General features: G+C 38.6%; 2 protein-coding genes across 3 annotated transcripts; both read right to left on the reverse strand.

The window, feature by feature from the left end:
- Positions 1–892: 892 nt before the first annotated feature.
- On the reverse strand, positions 893–12198 carry LOC110068113 (hypoxia-inducible factor 1-alpha inhibitor-like). 2 transcript variants are annotated; one of them, XM_089272000.1, is made up of 10 exons: positions 11839–12198; positions 11696–11728; positions 9405–9537; positions 8805–8992; positions 8146–8412; positions 7364–7555; positions 6352–6447; positions 5092–5228; positions 3939–4356; positions 893–1769 (listed from the first exon to the last, which is right to left on the reverse strand). In XM_089272000.1, the coding sequence occupies exons 3-10, from the start codon at positions 9520–9522 to the stop codon at positions 1719–1721; spliced, it is 1467 nt and encodes a 488-aa protein (XP_089128126.1). In that variant the 5' UTR covers positions 9523–9537; positions 11696–11728; positions 11839–12198; the 3' UTR covers positions 893–1718. The 2 variants fall into 2 exon arrangements, with proteins under 2 accessions (XP_089128126.1, XP_089128124.1); XM_089271998.1 differs by lacking the exon at positions 11696–11728 and having other exon boundaries at positions 11839–12196.
- Positions 12199–13326: 1128 nt separating this feature from the next.
- On the reverse strand, positions 13327–18944 carry LOC110068012 (cilia- and flagella-associated protein 299-like). The gene is made up of 9 exons (XM_089272087.1): positions 18808–18944; positions 18197–18250; positions 17451–17527; positions 16710–16800; positions 16255–16293; positions 16070–16108; positions 14818–14937; positions 13978–14052; positions 13327–13656 (listed from the first exon to the last, which is right to left on the reverse strand). The coding sequence occupies exons 1-9, from the start codon at positions 18913–18915 to the stop codon at positions 13558–13560; spliced, it is 702 nt and encodes a 233-aa protein (XP_089128213.1). The 5' UTR covers positions 18916–18944; the 3' UTR covers positions 13327–13557.
- Positions 18945–19154: the final 210 nt, after the last annotated feature.

Consider the following 19154-nt stretch of genomic DNA (forward strand, 5'->3'; position numbering starts at 1 on the left):
ACATCTGAAAAAGTCGAAATGACTCTTTTATTTCCGTTTTTATTTCCGCTTTTATAATTAATCATGGTGAATGTGTTTTTATATGGGGTCTCAGACTCTTAACTTTTACAAATCATTCCTTTGCATCTTCAATTAAGCAATACTTCAATTATTTTTTGTCATTGTTAATTAATTGCCATAAGCTGTAATACATTAAGTGTGTTAATCCTAATAGCTTTTTAGTGGTCTTTTGCAGACGGGATGGATGAAATTTCGCTTTTGAACTGACTCCTTATCAAGGCCGCAGCATGAGTTGACAGGCATGTTGCCATATGACGTAAGAATTACATCATGGTCTTAAGCTGCCGCTATTTTGGCAGTCCGAAAGGGGAGAAATACCTCTAGGAGAATAGGGCGAGATGAAGTTTGAAAAAATTGGGTGGAGGTGTGCGGCCTAAATCCCAAAACTGTTACCCTATTGAAGACCAAATTCTGAGATTTTCCCTACCCTATTTAAGGCCAGAATGGCAAAAATCGATACCCTATTTCTGACAAAAACAGCGAAAAGACCAAACCCCTTTTGGACCGCATATATAGTCCATATGAGGGAGTACCGTCTCCAGCCCCCGCCCCACCCCGGATAAAATGGCTTTCGATAGAGTGTTGTTTAACAGTTTCCAGCTTCCCTCGGAAAGAACCTTACTAAGTACAGAGCTGACAGCTGTTCCGCACAAAAGGGCGCATTTTGGTAAATTTAAATATGATTTATAGGTAGACATTGATTAATTTAATTAACAAATTACCTAAATATAAAACATATATTTCTATGAAATGGAATGATTGATTGGACTGACTGACTGTTGACGGAATGATCGATTAATTGATTGATTTCATTGATTAAGGATTGACTCACTTATTTGCTGTTTATCCATTTATGACATTTATTACTTTTATTTAGTTACTCATTGTTTGTCCTTAACATTTAGTTATTTATCATTTTAACTCTTTTATTTGTCAATTCTTTCGTTTTCTATTCGTTCATTCATTATCGCGCTATTACCTCTTAACGAAATTATTTATAGAAACAGACTTTAACCAATTCTATGATTTACTGACTTCCTCGATAGAGTGAGCTTATTTCACATGCCCATGCAGTACATTGTATAAATGGTGCCTACATTTGAATAAGAATACTTTGTACATCCCTAGCCTCGAACTCATGCTTCCAGGCAAATGATTTTTTACATGAATGTGAGGCTTAGGATGTATTGTTATTCAAATATCGACGCCATTTATACAAAGTGTATGTCTATTAGATGTTGTCTTAGCTTAAACACAGCAGAAATAAATGCTTACAACTTTTTGGATATTTTACTTAGCATTTAGTTTCGCTGGATTTGTTTACACTCTTGTTTAATATCGACGAGCACGCACAGCAAGGCGAGACAACTGACGAATGGCCAGTAACAGCGCGATGCTAAAAATAAGGTTTTTCTTGGGAAAAAAAAAGGAGAAAAGAAACAAAAAAGAAGAACAACGGGGGCGTGGTCGAGGGAAATACTGGGACTACATCTAACCTGTTTAACATGTCTGCACTGAAAATTAATATCATGGACTATTTGTACTGTTTAGAACTCGTTGGATTATTGATTACTCACGAAACTCAAAAGGAGTCGATCTACCCAGTCGTTTGACTGACTTGTTTAACTTGCTATTGATTTAATTGCTGAATATTAATATTACAAATAATCAAATCTTCCCGTCAGCAGTTCGTCCAAAATCTTCTTGACCTGTAAAGAGACAAAAACCAGACAGACATTTAGGTTCGCTTATAACAAAAAGCACAATAATAGGTCAATCCCGAGTTGCCTTTTGCCTCTGTGTCAGAACGAGGCTTCGTACGAAACCATTCGTTTGACAATGTGCTCCGCCTACAGGTTCATTTTCACGCAAACTCAGGACTCGTTTTGAAACAGAGGCATTAGGTAAGCTCAGAAATGGCCTATTACAAGTGTCCTCAGTTTTGTCGACGAATGCATTGCGTTAATGACCGTCCGCCCTTCCAACTCTTGAAGGTGATTTATCAATAAACTGAGAATCCTGCACCAGGCAAACCGTGGAGTAAGTAGATTTTCTTGGTGGTAATGGAAAGTACTATTTCCTTGCATGGAGATTGGAACTTTCTTCCTGAGAGGAAAATCTCCTTATTTATTTAATGTTCTCTTTGTTCTCAAAAATCTGTTCTCTTTGTTTTTGTATTGTTCTCTAAAATATGCTTAATGTTTGAGGTAAGCGGTTAAAAACTGCAAAACTGAATAACCGTCAAGGCTGTTTCTGCATAGTCTCCAGGTAGTTTTCTTGATTAACCAACCTTATAACAGTGACGGGAGTAAAGAGTCATCTGTGGTGTGTGAGAATAAATACACAGCTATGCCAGCACTTTAGCTTCACCCTGATTTGTTTTCAGATTGCCCCGTCGCGTCTCTGAAAATATGTCATACAACCACTTCTGCATGGTCACTTCCACCGTACTGATCGGACGGGAAATTTTGTAATCACCAGCGTTATTTATAGCTACGAATTAATCAAGACTATTCACCCCTAAGTCGAACGCACTGCCCTTATGTGTACTTTAAAATCTACTAGCACACTACACGATACTTAAAGTGTAAAATTCGGTGCACTGTCCTGTTTTAGAAAATACCCCCCCCCCCAAAAAAAAATTACGCGTGCTGATTGGATAAAAAATGGTGTTTCTAATAAGCAATTAGATTATGAGCTTGATATTTCTATTTAAACAAAAGAGTGTTTCTGTCGAGGAACTATCGGCTGATAGTTGCACCGCGGAACTTTGATGCTCTTAAAACAAGAAGCGAAGCTTCGAGGGTAAATATGCTAGGTTTAAGAACATCAAATTTCCAGGGGGAGCTATCAGACCGACAGTCAGAGACATAAACATTCTATTGTCTTTATTGTTCACCACTAAATTTTCTTCTGTGCGCCAATTCAAAAATCATACTTTTTAGATGAAAGCCGTGAAAGCCAAATGTAAAATTTGAAAAAGAAAACAAACAAAAACCCTCTTAATACAAATTCAATTGCTTATTTTCTCTAAGCCGGCTTGTTTACAGAAATATTTTCACGGACAAGTGCTATCCATCCGGGTATTTTCCTCGGACGGGCACTATGGGCTGATAGTGTCTCGCCGCGGATGAACACTATCGCGTCACATGACCAATTTAAACCAATAAGAATCGGAGAAAATTTAGTGGTGATCACGCATAGAAATCGAGAGCGAATAATCTAATTGTTTTAGTATAAATCTACTAGACGTTCAAAACTTTATCTAAATCCTCTTCACAGACACTTCGAAAACGCAAAGAAGTGGCCGCCAGTTCGTTAACAAGCGCACACTGCTACGCTACTCACTATCTATCACAGAATAGATAGTGAGTGGTGTAGCCAATAAGCGAATGGCATTCGTGATGGAACGCTAGTAGACTGGCTAAAACTCGCTAGAAACACAGAACTAACATAAGCTGTTGACGTAGTGATGGTGGAGCAAAGTGAATTTACATTTTGATATTCGAAGTAAACAGGTTGTTTTCTTTTTTTCGCCATGGAATTTTCTAAAAGAAACTGAATCGATGTTCTCCGTATTTCTTTCGATTCATAGAAACACTTGTGGAAGTTTGGAAGGACTCGATAAAGCTGTGGAAATACTCACCTGTCGGCTCATATTCCCAAAGCATTTCCGGTTCTCCCAAACTTCCATTCGTGTTTCTACAGCTCGACAGAAACAAACGGAACATGTTTTCCCAAGTCTGGTCAACATGAATGGCGTACAACTTAACCGCATCGATCACATCTGCCAGTGGGCCTAGCTGAACTATCCTTCCCCTTTGTAAGAGTTGCATAGTTTTCTTTTAACCTGATCATGAAACTATTTGTTCACTAACCTTTTCGTGATTTAGAGTAGCCCGAAAAAGTGACACTTCCGTCTCTCTCAAGAGGGCCAGGTATTGCGCAGCGGAAAGCTCAATCTCTGCTTCTTCTTCCTCCTGATTCTCTTCTTTTTCTCCCTCCGTTTCAACTTTTTCTCCTTCCTCGCTTATACTAGCTTTTACTTGATCTTTCTTTACTTCATCGTTGTGCTTGTTAGGTTGTTTGTCATTGCCACCCGCTGGTAAATCTTTCTTCGCGGTTTGCTCGGATTCAAAAACAAGGTTGTTCTCGTCCTCTTGTGGTTTGTCACTTTCAAGGCGTTTCTCCGTCGGGGCTTCAGCACTTTTATTGTCGGACTTCTCTGGATCTTTAACGTCATCATTCTTAGTCGTGTTCTTTGGTTCAAACCAGAAATTTACTGATATAGTGTTGCTAAAAGGGAAGAAAAATCGCCAAAAATCAGTACTCTAGTAGAATGCAATCCCAGCGTGTGACCTTGCAAATGAATTAAGGCTACTAATCATGAGCTTTACTTCTATTAATTGAGCTGCTCTAAGTTTCAACATCGTAGCTGCAGCCCTAATATCAGGCCATTGTTATGAGTATTATGTTGCAAGTACCGTATGTACCGGTGTTTCCGTATTACCTGTAGAACTTTGTGAATCACTGAAACTCTGGCGGCCGTCCATACACGTGAAACTAATGGAAATGGAAGTTACCGAGCTTTACTTCTGTTTGTTTTGGTTTACGTTTCAACCAAGTAGCTACAACCCTACTTTCTGACCACTGAAATGAACATTATGTTGTAAGTACTGTATGTACTGGTGCTTTAGTTCTACCTTTAAAACTTAAACGATTAAACTCTGGCGGCGTGTATCCATCCAAGTAAAGCTAATGAGCAGAGCTCTTATGCGGTACTGTCTGTTATGCAGTACATGGTGATTAACTTCTAAAACCGGTTTGTGATCCTTCAGTACGTAGAAGACGCCATTGAGAAGGACGTAAACAAGCCGCGGTACTGTTCATTATATTATTCTAAGTTCAACCCTCGCAGATAAAACCCTAGAGCGAGGCTGAATGCTAATAGCCTTAACTGTCAAGTGCTGCAGCTGTGAGTCTCAATTTTCGAGCCTTTAGCCACTTCACGAGTAGAAGGATTATGATTACCTGTGCATCTCGCTTTCAATGTAATGCCACCAGTAATTTGGAATATAAAGCACTTCTCCAGGTTCCATGGCCACCTCCAGTCCTGCTATCTCGTTAAACCTGGGAAACCTGTCTAGATCCGGGTTTTCGAAGTCCACCTTCAACAAGAAAGAAACAAGCAGAATGGCGTAGAAGTTATGAAATGATTGAAGTAAACCTCTTAATGCTAACTGGCTCTTAGCTCTCGGCTTTTAACACCGATTTTGTAGCATAGGGCGGCTAGCAGAATTACTACCCCTTCCCCTCCGATAGCAGGGTTACTAAACCCCACCCCCACCCCCGATAGATGCCATTGGATGCCAGTCATCTCAGGTTACTACTCAGCATTGCATCAAGTTGACCTAACAATACACCTTATTCCAAAATGGCGGCCAGATTATTATTCTTTTGTTTACATGTTAATTAGCCCTCTTTGCCTCATTTTCACTTCAAAATTCTTTTGTATTTTGTACATGATGATGAGGCAAAGAGGGCTAATTACCATGTAAACAAAAGAATAATAAACTGGCCGCCATTTTGGAATAAGGTGTATTCATTGGTACCCATTTATATACTCTTGGAAGGTCTAGTTAATTTAACAGTAAAATACAAAATAATGAGCCGTCATCAACAACATCAACAAACGAAAAAAACCAAGCAAAAAACAAACAAAACAAACAAACAAAAACAAAAAAAAAAAAGCAAAAACCCCCTTTGAACAAGAGATAGTGATAATCTAGAGAATTTAGTCCCGGGGGTACAACCTTATATGGGATATATATAGGCATGTGCGGCCCCAAAGGGTATGGTTTTTCAGCCGTTTTGGTCATAAATAGCCGGGGTATCGATTTTAACGAATTTTGGCCATATTGGTCATAAATAGGGTATGGCTTTTGCACTCTAACCTTGATATGAGTATGTTTTTAAGAAGAGGCCACTTTTTCGTCATTATCGAAAAGAAAGTCAACAAAAGCCCTTCATAAATTACGCTTACGGTAATTTAAAATTGTTCTGAACTAGGGAACTAACTATAACGCAGGTCTGAAACAGGGTTTCGATTTAAGGGTCAAAAATAGGGTTTCGAATTTTTGGTCAGGTTATAAATAGGGTAGAGAATATCGCAGATTTTGGACAGAAATAGGGTAAGGGTTTTGGGAAGCGGGCCGCACACCCCCACCCAATTTTTCTGGGAGTAGCCCCCCGGAATTTACTTAACTATCACTTCACATCACTGAATCTCACCTGGCTTTGCCGATCATGGGGATGTCCAACAGGAAAAGGATACAGCGAACGAAAATAATCCGGGCTGAATAGTATCACACGTTTTCGGCCAAAAATCTGCGACGCAAATAAAAAAGAAATATGACTAACTCAGCTGGGAGTGGGACCGATGAATCAAGGTTAGACCCGCTCGCCCGCTCGCAATCTCCCACTGTGTCCAGCAAGGAAAAAAATTCTTATTGTGTGTATTATTTATTGAGGTCACTAACATCGATCAATGTCAAATAAAGTTTGATAGTGATGCGGTGAAAACCTTCAAGAAACTAGGAATTTTTAGCTTTCGCCCTAATTTTTCGCGCTATTAAACAGAATACAGAGAGAGCGGAAAATGTTGTATTAGAGATAGTTGCATCGCTGTCAGCGGAACCTGAAATGATTACCCAAGATGGCTGAGCCCAATAGAGTGATCGTTGCGATCATCATTGTTTATATTTTTCCTCCGATAAACATACTGCTTTGCGCACTATGCTAGATACGAATTGACTACAAGCGTTTAAAAACGTGTACAACTTGGTAAAATCAGCTAAGCTTCTAGCTCTCTTTGGGTGCAATATTCAACGTGAAATTGGATTTAAAAACTCAACATTTCTGGGTTGCAAAAACGCTTTTGAGCTCATACATTCTTTGGAAAGTTTTAGGTTTTTTAACCTGCCTGCGTCGCACAAAAAGTATTCAAAAACTCGTGTTCAAATTCCTAGACACAGTTAACAGCGCTATTACCCTTGTAATATTCAGAACTAATATTTTTGTAGCTCGTTCATAAGCTGAACTGCTCATGTCAATGAGGCAAATATTGTCACAAAGCTTCCCTCGTTAGGACAATCTCAAATCTATGAGGCCGAGACAGAGATAAGTCTCTAAAAAGATAGCTGTTACCTGCAGAAAACTAATAAAATATATCATTTAGCCTTAACTAATGCTCCATGGCATGAGCAAGATGTGTGTACGTTTTTGTAGAGCCTTTTCTGCTGACCTGAACATAAAGATTTTCCAAGGTGTCGTAGTGCGTGGGAGTGACAACATCATGCATTCCAACCAATAGCATGTTAGTGACTTCATCGCCCCACTCCATGCGCCTTACAAGGTCCAGAAGCCACGTGTAATTAAATGAATCAATGTCTTCCAGCATTGATGAGCTCACACCCTCTTGAAGGATCAACAATGACTGTGAGAAGAAAATTGCGATTAATTAAACGGTTCATGTTTAACTGTCAGCGATCCCAACAATAGCGGATCCAGAGAATAGCGGGCATGATATCGCATTCATATCATGTACTGGTCAAACAAATGTACGCGCGACTCAGGACACGAGAGCACGAGAGCAAACTTCCGAAACAAACCTCCTCTGCAACTCTGGCTCTTATGCGTGCAACAGCGTCAATTGCGCATGCAAAAGCAAGTTAAATTTTTGAGCCGGATTATTTCAAACATTTAGAGATTAACACCTACCTAGAGAGTATGAAAGATGAGACAGATACCTCCCATACAGACGTTATTCCAAGAGTAATCTCTCCCAAGTTATTTTTAGACCTCTGTCAGTAAATGGCCTAGAAATAGCCAATCCTGTGGCACGCATCTTGCTCGCATGGACATGTCAAACGGCTTTGCACCCTACTCGAAAACATCCACGCAACAAGCGTGTTAGAATTAACCTCGAAAAAACTGAGTGCTATGTCTTGAAATAACTGGAGAAGAATTACTTTGGGAACAAAGATTAGCTCTAATGCTCTTTATATTCTCTTGCATTTACTTTACCTGGAAGTATGCCCGGCTCCCATTGTCAGCGCTCTCCAGCTCTTTTATAAGCTTCGTGAAATTACTAAAGTACAACAGCCTCTGTTTGGTTGGGGGTTTAAAGTCTTTATAAGCGCCTTTGATTCTGTCGTCGTCATAGTAAAGAAACGTCCTGTTAGGTGATATATATGCCGTGTGGTCTTCATCTTGAAGGTTCTCTTCCAGGTACTCTATGGTCCATTTTAGAGCGGACTTGTGAAATGTGCAGTTTTCCAGGACCACGGGCAGCTACGGAATTGAGCCAGTGCATTGTTAGGAGACAACTCGAGGTGTGAAATGAAATAAAATGAAACCAAACCAAACCAAAATAAAACAACCAAAACGAAATGAAACGCAACGCATAAGCGCATCGCAACGTAACGCAACGCAACGCATCGAATCGAAACGAATTGAAACGAAACGAAATGTGCATTTACATAAACTGAACTGGCCTTTAACAATTACAAGACCAGCAAATTGGATGTCACGTTTGTCGACTGCTCCCGGATTTTTGCGTGTTTTGAACTTTAATTTGTTTTATCCAACGTTGTCGTTTCTGTTGCGTTCTCTGGCATTATTTCAATTTCTGTGTTGAGATTAAGCATTAAAATTGCTCTCAAATATACGTTGCTCTGTCTTACCCCTTCCTGAAGAAATTGCATTGCTTCCTCATCGAAGCAGTTTCTCCGAGGAATGGGTTCCACTGGAAATGAGTACACTCCGCGGAAAACTGCGTCACCATTGTGCATCTGGTATTTGCGTTTTCCTCCATCTTCATTAATAACACCGTCATATGGCAAATAACTACTATCGCAGTTTTTCTCAGAACCTTTGAAGAGAAGGAAAAAGTGTTATGTATCAGCTCCAAAGGAAAAAAGCCACCTTTTTCTTGTCGTGTTAGAATCTAAAGTAAAACATTTGCTAGCCCGCGAACTCCGTCTGAAAAAGAGATTTCGAGCGCCCGGCGTTCCCCTCCTCCCCTCGTCCTCATCTCCTTTGGATGGATACTCTTTGGATCAGAACAAAAAGAGGACAAAAAAAAAGTGCCACGTTTAATTTGCTAAAACGTTTAACAATGGACTGTTTGTATGTAACTGGTTACGGGACCAAGAGGCCTCGGCCTACTGGAGTTGTTCGTTAGCTGAGGTATTTCATGCTTTCCGACTCTGAAGACTTTCAAAGGATCAGAATCAAAATGCAAATCATAGCATTTATAGATCTTATTACTTTAGATCAGTTACCTGAGTGGTTATCTTGGGTACACGAGCCGGCCTCTAGATGATCATGAGACGCGGTTGTGAAACACAGAATCCAGACGAGTGCCGTGAACATGTGCACCAAGATTGAAACATTTCCCATCTCTCGCGCAATTTTCTGTACATCCAGTAGAAATAAGAGGGATGAACGTTAGAGCACTAGAAAGATTGCACTCATTGTAGAAGAAATAGCTTGTTTAGTTAACAAACATTTAGCCTGTATAGCAAGTGCTAGAGTAATCTTTAGGGCGCGAAATTTGGAAGGTAAGGCGACAGTCGGCCCCCTAATTATTATACGCTCGGGCACTTCAAAAAAGGCTACACAACTGGTCCGATCCCAAACTTGTTGCCACTCCTCTCTTATAAGGAGGAGAAACAAGTGGGAACTGACTTAATGACTATCCCTCGGTAAATTGAATAAGTAGTTTCCGACAGACTGAGAAGCTGCGTCTACAAAAAAAAAAAAAAAAAAAAAAACGGAAAAAAAAAAAAGAAAAAGAAAACAAAGCGTATTGAGCATCTGTTGAATGTGGTTTTTATTAGCAACGTGGCCTATTCTTATAGCGTGTTCGTGAGAGCTGGAAAATGTTCGTATATTTAGGTCCACTTTCCTTTTCATTGAATAAGTAACCCTTAGAGCGGTAATGAAAGACTGCATTACTGTTACACGAGGACTTCCTGAAAAGTGAGCTACTTCATGTATGAGAGAGCTACGAGGCAGATGTGTTTCCAAAAGGAAAATCATGACAGACTTAGTATTCAATAACACACAACGGTAATTTAGAAGCCTTTTGCTTTTTTGCCGTGCAATATAGCCAGTAAAGAAACTACTGTTTGTAGCACATTGCGCTATGGCCGATAAAATAAGGAGCGTTTCCTCGAAAATATCTGTTGTAATTTGTGGAATAATTTTATTCTAAGTTTCCATCTGACCACATCCTCGGAGACCCAGGGGCAGATAGCAGGGACGATGCGATATTTTCGGGCAAAAGTTTGCATCAGGGCCGGAGAGTTTACCATTATCATTTTGCGCCAGCTAAGTGGATGTTGCCGCTTCTTGACGGGCGCCGAGAAGATCATATAGAAAAAAAAAAAAAAAAACTTATCACTTCACACGATTTAACGTAAGCCTTCTCTTTATATTCAGAACAACTGAACTGATCGCCTATTTAGAACCATCAAAGCTATACAGCACAATCAAAAGCTTACTTCATTTGAATTTCTTCATAGTTTAAAGGTTTTCAAAGAGGTGGATTTAAGCGGATCTTTAAGTTTTTATACCAGAACTGAATACGAATGAAGAATGTGGTTCAAGTATATCCAGACCATGAATATTCTAGTCGTTCTGTTTGAGCTGCAAAATTGACCGTAGACATCTGGTTTTCCTTTTGCAAGCGTTCGTGACCGAAAAAACAATAACCATTCATAATAATCTCAACTATCAAAGCGTAATTTAGGTGACCGTCCGGTTCTGAATATTTAATTTACATGACCTAAATAACGTTAAATCTTGTTTGATCGACAACAAATGAACTTTACCTACATAGACTGACTGCACTGACCAAAATAAAACTTTCATACAATCGAAAGTCGAATCCGGTTCAGAAATAACTACCATTGGGTCTGTAATTTCTAAGCTCGTTTTTGGCCGTATGTTTTCATTCTCTGCCAACATTGTAGTTCACCTATCATATTAGCATTAAGCAATAAAACGAGTCCATTTCTTTATAAACACGCCAATCAGATATCAATGGTATTTTCTAGTCTAATAGTATTTTGTAGACTCATCAACAACCAAGCCATGGCCGGTTAAATTCACATGGAAATGATATATGCTATATTGAAACCTGTATGGCGACAAAGTTATTGCCCGATAGGCAGGGAAATACGGTATGCAAATCAAACGATATTTTGCTAAAGGAGGTCTTTAATCGAAGGGATATATTTTATGGCGGTTGTGCCGACTTGTAGTTGTCAACATTTAGAATGAAGGGAACACTGTCATTTTAGAGTTTATTAACTTAAGGAAGACATTAATTTTGGAGTATTCGAGTCAAAGATAAACTCGTTTCTGTTATTCCTGTTATCTTTCAAGGGAGGAAGTCGAAAATGTGTGGAATTGAGAATCTGATTTTGAAAAATAAAAAAATAAAAATAAAACATGAACTGTAAATTCATCGTAGCCTGAAAAAACTAACTATATGCCGGCCAAAACTTTTGGTACAAGCATAACGCGGAAAAAAAAACCCGAAAAACAGCAAAAAAAATAGATTTACCTTCCAACAGCAAAGCCCCTGCAGCACCTTCAACTAGTACAAGAACGTAATCACCAAATTTTGTAAAAGCGAGGGAGAGTGTTCATTTGGCGCTTGGCAAAACATATTGTGAATGCATCTTGCAGTCTCTCAAAGTAACCCACCTTTTTGCCTCAAATTAAGAGCGTCCTGATCCAAATGCTCTAGTGGCGTCGTCTTTCAGTTGGCTTGTTGTTCATTCGATAAAATCCCTGAAAATGGGGCACTGTTCTTTAACTTTTGAAAAAAGAATTCTTCAGTTGGTGAATATGATGACGGATATTAGCGCCTAGTACCGTGCGCTTGGGAGAATGGAGCCTTCATCGTTAATTTATTTACCTTGCAAGCAAATTTCTTAGCACCTGTTTCCCGTAGGCGACTTTAACTGGCAAATTAGAACGGGGTTTAATTATGATTGTATGGCGAACCTATGAAAACGTTCACCGGTCTTGAAAGCGCCCGTCAAAACTTGCCGGATAACAGAAACATTTGCACTTCAGACACTTTAGGGCTAGGGTCGGGGTAAAAACATGAACACAAAGAAAACCGTCTACATAAAATCAACATCTGCGCGCTTTCCATTAGCAGTCTAAAATGTTGTAATGACGGATATTATTTTTATGTCCAATGTACACAATTATCTTACAACCATATCAATGCAACACGTCTGTAATGTGAGACATGAGAATAATAGAATTATATAGTATTTATGACTGGTCAGTTAAGAAACAATAGAATATGTATTACTAAACAGTTTCCGAACTGACGTAATGTTCTGGATGAATTACGGTTACTCTGGCGAGATACAACTTACTTAGTTATCCTGTGATGTTTTCTCGCTATAAACAGACAATCAAACAAATATCAAGATCAACATCCCCCCTTTCCTTCCTCGAATACCCCGGGTATTTGAATTGTTAACATGCCACGGGGAGATTCGACAAAACTGTTGTCAGTGGTGGGGAATTTGACGCCACAAGTTGTGGGACGGGGGGGAGGGGTGGTGGGAATTTTGTTTACTGGTGGGTTTGAAACGAGAAACAAAAGCACCTCTTCTCTGATTTTTGGTTGCAGACCTTGGCACGAGAGGAGGAGAACCAGTCACAAACGTATAGGGTCGTAATGAGTACAAAGAGCATCAGCGTATCAAGAGGGCTGAACTAAAAACCGATGACCCTTTTTCTTACATTACAAAATAATGAGTAGAGATTTCTGGTAAAAATGATCTCTCGCGGAAACTGAAAACTACTGTACAGTATTCAATTATTCCCGCGGTGGCCTTATGGTTAGTGCGCTCGACTTCGGATCGAGCGGTCAGGGTTCGAGCTCTGGCCGGGGACATTGTGTTGTGTTCTTGGGCAAGACACTTTACTCTCACAGTGCCTCTCTCCACTCAGGTGTATAAGTGGGTGCCGTCAAATTTAATACTGGGGGTAACCCTAGGATGAACTAGCACCCCATCCAGGGGGGAGTAGAGATATTCTTAGTCGCTTCATACTACAGAAACTGGGATAAGCTCCTGCCGCGCAGACTTTACCTTACCCACAAGTCAATCATTCAGCTATTTTAAACAGTTAAACCATTTGCTCATTCTTAAAAAAATACACCTAAGGTAAGAATTTCACTCTTTTATTAAAGTTTTCTGTAAATGCCTATTGAACTCTCTCAAAAGAACGCTACTCTTGCATTCCGTGGGGGGAAAAAAACATAAAAAAAAGGAAGAAAAACAAAAGCTATACACATGTCAAACGTGTCTTCACCACGATACTATTTTCATTCTTAATTTGATACACGTACATACAGTAATATATTTACATTAAATATATTGTTCACAGAACACTGCTCTACGTTTTTCTCCGAGTAATGTGATCGTAAATCACAACTTGAGTGTATTTTGCTGTTTCAATCGGGATTCTAGCTGAATTATCACCAGGCGTCAGAGCCTGAGGAGGAAAAGCAAGATATATGAGTAGACAGACAGAACAATGGGCACACAGACAGACAGACAGACAGAAAGACAGGCAGACAGACAGACAAGCAGACGGACAGACAGACAGACAGACAAACAGACGGACGGACGGGCAGACGAACTGGCGAACGAACGAACGAACGGGCGGACGATGAGCAATCAGACAGACATACTGTACATGTAAGGACCAGACGAGTATACAAACAAACTTGGAAAGGACAGACAGACAGACAGACAGACAGACAGACAGACAGACAGACAGACAGGCAGACACATTGTTGATATTGCAAGTTACCTTAGGATCCACGTTAAGGATTTTTCTGTCTCTTTTGTTCTTAAAAAGCAAACCAGATGAATTCTCTGCTATAACCTAAGTAGATAAATCAAATATTTTGATCAATGTATAGTTACTCAACAATAACTCCCTGGCACGGTGTTCACTCAGTTTTCAATTGAGTGAAGCACGTGACGAAAATAGCATTGTGATGGGTCGTTTACAACTACTCTTTATCACTTGATGCTATGATCATGGTATTAAAAAACTGCCCAATCATTGGTGAACACGTTGTTATAATTTTCATGACACAATAGGTTACCATGGCAACAGTATGACCTGCTTAAAACACCCTTAATTACAGCTTTACGGGCTTATAATTCAAAAACAGCACGGTGAAATTTTTTTTGTATTATCAAATTTTAATAAACATGACAAGACAACTTTTGGCAAAGTTTTAAATCTGTACATAAGGTTCAGAGTCAGGTCCCCTAAAGCTGTAATTAAGGGTGTTTTTACCAGGTCATACTGTTGCTATGGTAACCGATTGTGTCACAAAAATGATAATAATGTGTCAACCAATGATTGGGCAGTATTTTGATACCATGATTGTAGCATCAAGTGATAAAGGGTGGTTATACTGACCCATCCAAATCTAACTGCTGTGATGGAAAGTTCACTAAATCGATGTGAGGTCTTGATGACCTGGCATCTCCCTTGAGATGGGCAGAGGCGAGGGGAAGAGAGATAAATGTGCTTGAAAAGACTATTTCATCACATGCCTACATCCAAAAGCAGCATGCCATTATTACAATAGTTAATTCCTCCTATAGTGTAAATTGTTTAGTGTAAAATGTTTACCTGGTAGTTGGGGGTGGGATTGGAGGTTGCAGTTTGTGTTTCCCAGTTGTAAAAGCTCAAATCTGATGGTCTGGGCAGAAGCCTTTTCCTTCCAGTGAAATAAGGCTCAAAATCTTCAGTCTGAGCAAACAACAATAATGGAAAAAATATATATATCCATTAATTGGTTAAAAAAAATCAATGAACACGTGAAAAATGGTAAACTACAATGTGCAGTTTGATCCCCAGAATTAATCCTCAATGCAAATGAATTAAACTAATTTTAACATTAGCCAGAATACTTATTAACTGCCTTTAAATAAATACAGGCTATTATATGGCCGTGTGAAAATACGAAATTTATCTTCGAGTGTTGAAAAATATTTCATGAGCTGAGCACAGAGAACGAGTGAAATATTTTTCAATATGACAAGAGAAATTTTGTATATCCAAGTGGCCATGTAATGCTCTATTTATTATATATTAAACACTGATGAAATACAAATCCACTTCACTTTTGCTGCAAAAGGTACCATTTAATACGTAACCATAGCAACAGTGATCTTTCCACATGTGAAGATAACATGTTATTTTCATTTGTGAAGGTATCATTTTTTCGCGCAAAAGCTAACCTCGTATTTCATTGGTTTTTATGTACATGTTATAAAATGTGCAGTATTTAAGCAATAGAACACTTTTTCCGTGTTTACATAGCATCATCTAAACACGAGGAGGGTTCAGAGAATTCAAGACAGTTATGCAAACCCGAGACTACGTCTCAGGTTTGTATAACTTTCGAGAATTCTACCAACCCCCGAGTGTTTAGATGAGGCTATGTAAACACGGAAAAAAGTGCTCTATTGCTTTTATAAAATAATTCTCAAAAATATGCGCGAAAATGAAACGTCACAACCGTGTTTACATACTCTCATCTAAACACAACTATCAACCAATGAGAGCGCGTGTATTAGCTCACTTAATCAAGTTGCAAGGTAAAAGCAAATTGACTTGTCATGAGATGAAACAAGACTGCATGGTTTCCAGCGGTTTTACAAAATTATTTAAAACCTGGATATTATTAGTCAGACCAAAATTAAAAGGGCAGCTAAGGGCACCATTTACGGTTTTTTTGTGTTTTGTTTTGTTTTGTTTTGTTTTGTTTTTCTTATTGAGCTGAACAGACTGCGGTCAGGCAATATGCTAATAATCGTAATCAAACTCTGTTATATAATATACATTTGAGAATAAATTTACAAACAAAAAGAACTCTCACCTTTAAGCGATGAGCATAGTCAATGTAGCCAGAAATTTCCTGCAAGCATGAAAATATCCACAAGTCTTTTAATTGAAATTAGGTTGATTGCAAATGCTTTAAAATAGGTTTTAATCTGTATATACTAAAAAAAAAAGAAAAAAAACAAAAAACAAAACAAATTGAGCAAGACTATATACTATTACCTGTCCTCTAGCATTCTTGTCCCTGATGAAGATTACAGACTATATTTGAACAGGAAGGGAGAAAACAAAAAGTTTCAGCATACAGTAAAATTCAACGGCTAAAAATTACATATAAAATGTACCATAGAACAATCTCAGTGTAAATAACAAGTCATATATTATATAAGTTAACAGTACTTCATAACAGAATTTTGTTTTTGCCTGTGTCTTCTCTATGAAGAAGTAAAATAATACCTCCCATAAATAGATATGAGAAGTATTCTTTTACATAGTGTCATAAAGACGACAAAGTAAATACCATAAATTATGACTGTCAGAAAAACACAGATTATTTGAGAGCACTTATGAAATGTAAGTTAAGCTTTCAAGTTTTCTACTTCAATTTTTCTGTCATGCTTCATGAGTCAAGGTAATATTAACTTACAACTTTATAAACAAAGTTACCCATCACTCACAGTCATTTTTCCACTCCTGTTTGCTTCCTCTCGTTGGGCCAAAGCTTTCAAGAATGGATCTTTAAGATCTTTACCTGAGCTGGCCAAAGTTCTGCAGAAAAATAAGAATCATAATAATGTTGGTAAGAATAATTATCAAAAACATGTACAATTACGATGATCCCAAACTTCCAAAATTATTTGCATTTTATTAAACTATATAACTTATCATTTGTAGGTACAATTATATTCATGACGCAAGAGTCCAGTTTGATTGTCTCAAATTTAAAGTTAAAAGTCAGAGTGAATTTCAGTTACTTAACAATACATACTGGGCTCAAAAAAGAAAAAAAAAAAGTTGAATTCCAGCTTGTCTTTCAACAAGGAGCTCTAAAATGTATATGACTATGCCAAATGACCCATCAGGCCGGTGCTTATCTCCAGTTTCTGTCTACTACAGAATGAAGTTAATAGGAGTACTTCTACTCCCTTCTCTGGACAGGATGCTACTCCATCACAGGGTTACCCCCCCCCCCCCCACTCCCCTCCCCCAGCATTAAATTCGCCAGTACCCATTTATACACCTGGGTGGAGAGAGGCACTGTGAGAGTGAAGTGTCTTGCCCAAGAACACCACATAATGTCCCCGGCCAGAGCTCAAGCTCAGACCGCTCAATCTGGAGTCCTGCAACGCACTATCCATGAGCCCACCCTATCTTTACTAATTGTTCAAGGTATGATAACTGAAACTCATAATTCTTACTTTTGCTGGCTTCTCTTGGACAGTCGGCTTGCCTCAGCAGCTTGCTTCCTGGCTTCAAATTCTTCCCGTTTAAGAACCTAGGGCAATCAGTTATGAAATCTTTTATTAGACAAGGCTTATTCTACATGAAATAAGAAATGTTCATTAATTATTTCTAGTCAATTCCTAGTTTTCTCATTATTAGTCTCATTGATACAAACTGTCTTGATAGGCATTACATTAAGATTGATAAAACTTGGTCATTCAAATACTGTATTAACCACTGTTGTCATACCGTAAACTGCCACTTATCAGCCCCCCCCCCCCTGCTTAAAAGCCCCCTGGTCATAGGCCCATCTACTTGTGAAGCAGAAAATACCTCCAATTGTAAGCCCCTCCAGATATAAGCCCCCCCCCCCCCTCTAGCTTTCCTTGTTTTTGATTTGTTTTATTATAAAGTTAAAAAAAAAGAATGATGTTTTAAAGCTTAATTACCAGGAAATGATAAACCTCTTTCGATTAACACTCATTTCAAACATGTTTTATTCTAGTTATAAGCCCTCCTAGATATAAGCCCTGTCATTAATAAGTCCATCTAAAAACCCCTGTGAAGTTGTCTAAACCCAGGGCTTGTAAGCGGCATGTGCAGTTTACGGTATACTTTGCCAGTTCATTGTCCTTTCTTTATTTAATGCACATTATATTTGTATTATCAATTTGAAGTGACACTTCACAGAAAATTTAATAAACGAATAGATTTCCCTTACCTCTCCACTTCCTCTGTAGCCTAACTCAACCAGCTGGCGTGCCAGCTCTTCATCCTGTGTTATAAATAGCAACGTTATAAATAGCAATGTGTTATATTTTAGAACATCAAAACTTCAATCACTCAGCTCAAATCTCTTCACATCTCATACACTTCTTAGAGTGACTTCATTTTCATCATGATAATATTTGACAATTTTAATATTTAACGAGCACGCGTAGCAAAGCATTAAGTCTTTGGGGTTTAATATGCTGAAAAATCCCTAAAACTAATCAGCAAATTGCTGATTAGTTTTCGTGATTTTAATTAGATTTATTTTCCTGCATGTATTTTGGTACAGCTCCATACCCGTTCACACAGATCGATATTTTATCAGATTTTACCCACAACATTGTATTTTCTAATGTCATAAACCGTGTTAATGGGCACACTTTCTTAACATAAGTCTATGCATAAGACTAACTGTTTGTCATGAGCTCTAGATACTCCTGAAAATATATTTTCATCACTATTCATGTTGATCAACATTGTGTCGGTTAGAGGAACGCTAAAGCCAAGTCTTGATTCACCTAATAGCCCAAAGAAACGAAGCAAAAATTACAATATCATCACCTCAAGGTAATAAAGATCTAATGGTGTTATCTGACTGTCCAAAAAGTCTTCATATGTGGCAAATTCTGTCACAATGTTGTCGGTCGCTCCCACTGCTTCTTCGTCCATTTTGAATTTGGCAGCTGTTGCTTAGAAACCGCGCAAAACTACAGCTTACTCTCGAGTCGCGCGGGCTCATTTCATTTGATTTCCCTTCCATGGGTAGGGTGAGTAACGACTAGGAAAGAGCGAACGCTACCAAAATGCTCAAAAATTTCATATTTTTCATAACCAACATTATAGTTAGTAAATCAAAACAATATAATTTCCAGTAGTCCCTCATGCGGCTTTGCAACATATCATAAGAT

Source organism: Orbicella faveolata, unplaced genomic scaffold (assembly GCF_042242905.1).
Source record: "Orbicella faveolata isolate gen_17 unplaced genomic scaffold, um_ofav_v1 contig_34, whole genome shotgun sequence".
Taxonomy (NCBI): Eukaryota; Metazoa; Cnidaria; class Anthozoa; order Scleractinia; family Merulinidae; genus Orbicella; species Orbicella faveolata.

Coding starts and splice junctions, on each gene's coding strand:
- LOC110068113 (XM_089272000.1), bottom strand. CDS start 9,522: ATGGGAAATGTTTCAATCTTGGTGCACATGTTCACGGCACTCGTCTGG. Junction 8,993..9,404: donor TACCCAAGATAACCACTCAG/GTAACTGATCTA, acceptor TTCTCTTCAAAG/GTTCTGAGAAAAACTGCGAT. Junction 8,413..8,804: donor TGCAATTTCTTCAGGAAGGG/GTAAGACAGAGC, acceptor TCAATTCCGTAG/CTGCCCGTGGTCCTGGAAAA.
- LOC110068012 (XM_089272087.1), bottom strand. CDS start 18,915: ATGGACGAAGAAGCAGTGGGAGCGACCGACAACATTGTGACAGAATTT. Junction 17,528..18,196: donor GCTACAGAGGAAGTGGAGAG/GTAAGGGAAATC, acceptor TGATTGCCCTAG/GTTCTTAAACGGGAAGAATT. Junction 16,801..17,450: donor TCCAAGAGAAGCCAGCAAAA/GTAAGAATTATG, acceptor ATTTTTCTGCAG/AACTTTGGCCAGCTCAGGTA.